At 47.2% G+C, this 5,285-nt stretch overlaps 1 protein-coding gene across 1 annotated transcript; it reads right to left on the reverse strand.

Moving 5' to 3' along the window:
• Nucleotides 1-766: 766 nt before the first annotated feature.
• ACTRT3 (actin related protein T3) lies at nucleotides 767-2,091 on the reverse strand. Its single transcript, XM_069620376.1, has one exon. It carries the CDS (start codon nucleotides 1,967-1,969, stop codon nucleotides 842-844), a length of 1,128 nt encoding a protein of 375 aa, XP_069476477.1. The 5' UTR covers nucleotides 1,970-2,091; the 3' UTR covers nucleotides 767-841.
• Nucleotides 2,092-5,285: the final 3,194 nt, after the last annotated feature.

The following is a 5,285-nucleotide window of genomic DNA, read 5'->3' on the forward strand; positions in this document are numbered from 1 at the left end:
TTGTGGAGTGGAATGGCTAGGGCAGATAGCCGGAGGACACTGCAGCAGGAGCTGCACAAGAGTTGAACTAAGCTCTCAACAATCCCCGAGGCCAGAGAGACAAACAAAAAAGCGCAGAAGATTTTAGCAAGCAAACATTCTGGCAACGAGACCCCACATAAGAAATGCAGAATGGATTGGCTGCTTCTAAGACGTTCTAGAGAGCAGCCGCACACCCGGGCGTAGTCACATGACTAAGCTGCATTAGTTAGACCTGTTCCGGGTGCTCAGGATTCCTTTCTCTCGTGGCGCACGAGAGCGCTTGCATTATGGGAAGCAATGTATGCGAATTGTATACATGGAGACAACAAGCGTTTATCCCGAGCCCCAGTTGGTCCAGAAAGCACCTCCTCGAAGCAGCGAAGACGAGCATGACGCTCTGTGTTTAGGAGAAAATATGTTGCCTGGCCAGTTATTTTATATAAGCAGTTCAGAAAGGAAGTGATCAAATTATTATTATTAAAACATGAATTGACACTTATATGTGCATCGTCTATTGAATTAAAACATTGTTATTTCAAATAGGTACTTGGCAAAACAGTTGTAGCTATGGTAGCATATCTGCCATCTTACCCATCAACGCACACTGAAAGGAAAAACTCAAAAGACATCCCTTATGCTGATTTCATTCCTTTTGCAGGTGTGCCTACATGAAGTTTTGGAAACATCACTAATTGGAATCACAGCTGTACTGACTTTTTACGGTTCAGAAAACAGGGATTCATGATTAGAGGTATAAGTATGTTCCGTTTTATTCCCCCTCCCACCCCATGTCTTCTTTAAATTCATTGAAAACAGTGACTTAGAAACACTTTCTATGGACTATGTTGGGCCCCACCTCTTTATACTCGTAGCCTGTGACCCACATTTGTTGGAAGGCAGAGAGGGAGGAAAGGATGGAGCCGCCCATCCAAACCGACAGCTTCCGGTCAGCTGGGGCAAACACCTTGACAGTGGTGTCACAGGGCACCATCCTGCATACCTCCTTGGTCAGCCGCTCATGCAGACCAGGGAAGAGGCTGCTGCCCCCAGAGAGGATGATGTTGCAGTAGAAGCACTGTCTGAGGTCCATGTCGCACCTCATGATGGTGTTGTAGCACAATTTGTGGATGCCTGGCGCGTCCATGCCAATGTTAGCCGGGGTAAAGAGGGTCTCGGGGCAACGGAACCTCTGGTTGTACACCTTGACCACTCTGCCATCGGGGAGTCGGTATTCCTTCTCAATTTCACATGGCATCTTGCAAATCTCAGCATCCATGTCCACAGCCACGTAGCAGAGCTTCTCCTTCATGTCCCTGACTATCTCTCGCTCAGCCGAGCTGACCAGGGAAAGACCATTTTCGGTAAGGATGCGCATCAGGTAATCGGTGAGGTCATGCCCTGCCACATCCAGCCTGAGAACGGCGTGAGGCATGCAGTACCCTTCAAAGATGGGCACAGTGTGTGTGACTCCTGCTCCACAGTCAACCACACAGCCTGTGGTGCGGCCTGAGGCATAAAGTGCCAGCACTGACTGTATAGCCACATACATAGCGGGCACACAAAATCGTTCAAAGAGCAACTGCGTCATGGCCTCTCGGTTGCACAGCGGATTCAGTGGCACCTCCGTAATCAAGACCGGTCTATCCGACGGCTTCATCTTGAGGTCACAGTCATACACGTTCTTCCAGATGAGCTCCATGTCTGGCCAGGAGGTCACCACTCCATGCTCGACCGGGTGCTTCATGGACAGGATGCCCCTCTTAGCCTGAGCCTCGTCCCCAATGTAGTACTCTTTTTGTCCAGCACCAATCAACACAGCCTTGGCTTTAGCTCTGCCTATAACGTTGGTGTAGGCAAAGCGTGGGTGCTTGTCCCCAGATAGCCCGGCTTTGATGAAGCCTGATCCGTTGTCAATGACCACAGCATTGCTAGGGCAAGGGGAGCACATACTGACATTCAAGGCACCAGTATTTCCTCTACAAACCAATCAAGGCTGCCGCAGGTACTTCATCCACCCTATACCCAGCATTCAGTCCCACAGCGACTCCTCCTGAGTGTGTTATAGTTGTATTGCCTCCTCAGTGCTGCCACATGCTGAACAAGCTGTACAGTGACATGTTTACTCTGAGGTAACAATCACAATGAGTGCTACAGTAAACAAGATACTCTTAGGCTAGTCACACTTTTCTGGTCCATAATTAAGCCCTCCACCACGTCCCCTACCTGTACTTCACTAACTAACGTCACTTACTGGATAATTAGACAATCTACCTCTCCCCGCAACTTTGAACACATCCACATTTTTAGTAAACATTGATAAATCGGATTGTAAGCTGTGTCTGTAGGACTTTGGGCCTGTGTCATGTAAAGCTAACCAACCATCACGTCTCCCCACGCTGGGAAAACAAAGGGCGGGGTGATTCCATCAGTGATTCCATACAAAACACAATCGAGGGAAAATCAAAAATGATCTCACAAAGTAACACAATGTGTTACAACAGCATGCTCAAATACACTCACCAGGTCTGCCAGAAGTGCACAGTAACCTCATGCCAGCCTCATTCTGTCAAATCAAAGGGGAACTCCCACATGAAACATCCCAGTCATACCCACCTCTGCACACGCAGGGGACATTTGTTTCTGAGTTTCTTGGGTCGAGAAAGCTATCTTGAAAATCTTTGTGAAAACTGCTGACCAGACACCAAGCCGTAGATCAGGGAGCGTTCACGTTGGGTGGAACCGCGTCATTCCTTGGTGGGAGGATGGCACCAGTGGAAGGCACAGCTCCTCAGGAACGTTTCTAAAACACTTTTCTTGGCCGAGTATTGAGTGATGGGCCATTTGCCTCTTGGGAAAGCACAAATATTTCAACCAAACAGTAACATTGCAGCCAACAAAACCGGTTCATATCTGCATTCAGAATAGAAAGGAGGTACTCGTTCTGTTGAGGCCTGTGCAAGTGACAGGGTTCCATTCTTTTGTGATGCATAATAGAATGTGTGCTGTAATGTGTTCCTTGCAATTGTTGGAGCAAAGCGGAGGATGCATTGCATAATGCACGCTTCCAGGTGTTGGCACACAGTTCCTCAGGTGACCCCTTCCTGGAGCCCTTATGGAAGGCATTCCTCTGCAGTTGGACTAACACGTGCTACTCGCTTCCTCTTTCGTTTTAGAACACTGCAATGGCAGCCTGTAAAGACCAAAACTATGTTTTTTGAGGGCCTATTTATCGATTTTCTATTCAAGAAAGTGTGCGATGAATGATAACAACACGGCAAAACATTTGTGAGTAAAACATCACAATTACAAATTCAGTGTCAGAACCAACACGAACGTGTATGCAACCTCCAAAGGGCCTTTTTGTTAAGTGACAAAATACATCAGGGGACAGAAGTGACACACAAGGGTTATCGAAAGGAAGGTGAAGAGAAAAATAGGCACAATCACATGTTCTCATCTGACAAAGGCAGGGGACATCAACAACTATACGCCAGCACCAGACATTTCTCACCCATGCATCAAAACAAACACCAAACCCTATCATCCTCATGCAGATCATTGGCGCTTTTATATTGTACCATCTCCATCCAAGAATGGGGCAACATGGATTATGTCCAGAGCTCCACCATTGACTTTGGCTCACATTGCAAGAATCGCACCACCTCAATTTTGGTGATCACCACTGCCCTAACAAACACAAGCATGCACAACATTTCTAACCTCTCAGCTGTGACTAAAAATGGTATCGCTGGGTTTTTAGGCAAGTAACTATTTAACAGAATATTAATAATCCCCTGCACATCCATCCAGTACCACCAAAGCTTCAAAGGCAGTCCCAAAGCATATGCCCGAGAGATCCAGGTGCCCGTCTTTAGCTTCCTCAGTCGCCATTCTCAGATATGCCAAAACAGTGCATAGGAGTTCATGAATTCCTAAAGCCTGCCTACTCTAGAGTGGGTTTCAGGTTTTATATCGGAGTCTGCCTTCTGACCAGATGCACATACCCACTTCCACTGGGAGCCAGTCACATTCACATCCAGTTCCACACACCACTAATCCTTTTTTGTCTCTCACTATACAGCAACTGTTCAGGCTGCTGTGTGGGAGTGAGGGGCCAGTACAAAACTTGGACCAAGTGCCTCTAGTGCTGGGTACGCCCCTCGCCCTTATGTGATACTTACTTTTGGTTATATTTTCATAGATGGGACCACCGAGCAGGACACAGGGCATCCATTTTCTGTACCCCCTTTCGACTCCATCTTGGTAACTAGGCCTCACTGCGATAGTACAAAATGCATCTCTCCCTTTTGCCTGCCGCTGTAGCTCGGAGCACATAACCCCCACCCTCGTCCCCACTCCAACTGGAAAACTCTGCGGGTCCATTCTCACACTGAGGCCGGAGCTGCTTGCAACATATAATAAATGTAACACATCCCTTTTCCTCTGAGATCACTGTCCTGCATGTGAACCAACATGAGCCAAGCACATAGCTCGTCCATCTCCACAAAAGTGTCCTTGCCCTCTTACCCTCGCCAGTTGAAACTTATTGCCGTTCTAACCCTGTGTCCTTGCAAGGCATCTCTTTCATGTGCCAGACTGCCAACCTAGCTATGAAGCCCACCCAACAGACCCCCCCAACTAACATCAGACCCTTGTGCAGTATATTGTGCCCAATACTAACAAGTGCCACATACCTGAGATTCTTGTGAGACTAACCCTATAGTTCAATGACAGTATTATAGTGGTCAAAGCACTTAAACCTGCGACCTATGTAACCCAAATGTGTAGATGGTGTAAACCCTTGAGTGATTTGTATAATGACATGAGATACTACTAAGAGTCTTTTGATCAACTGTTATTTAGTGCATGCATTATTCAGAATGTATTTTCTTAGCTTAGATAGTGACCACCGTGTTTCACAGCGACCTGACCTACACCTATCCGGAGCACAATGTCTGATGTCAATCCTCCTGCCAACCCAACATCCAACCCGGAGGAAGAGATGATGCCCACACCTAAGTCACCACCACGGCTGACCATTCCTGGTCCAATGTAGCATCATATGTCAACCATGTAGAAATACTATATAAGTGTGTTGTAACTTGTATGTGGTCAGAGCACTCTCAGAGATCTATATAAACCTTTCTCGGAACTCTCGCAGCCTGCGCTTCTGTGCTTTATTCCCTGTCCAGGGAGTGTCTGTCTTATTTATTTTACACATGTTAGACAGGGAGGGCGCGAACACTGCCCAGTCAAAAACCCCA

The sequence above is a fragment of the Ambystoma mexicanum genome, chromosome 10 (assembly GCF_040938575.1).
Source record: "Ambystoma mexicanum isolate Mex_15411 chromosome 10, UKY_AmexF1_1, whole genome shotgun sequence".
In the NCBI taxonomy this organism is placed as follows: Eukaryota; Metazoa; Chordata; class Amphibia; order Caudata; family Ambystomatidae; genus Ambystoma; species Ambystoma mexicanum.

Excerpts from the sequence above, each read along its gene's own strand:
- ACTRT3 (XM_069620376.1), bottom strand. The coding sequence starts at position 1,969 with ATGTGCTCCCCTTGCCCTAGCAATGCTGTGGTCATTGACAACGGATCA.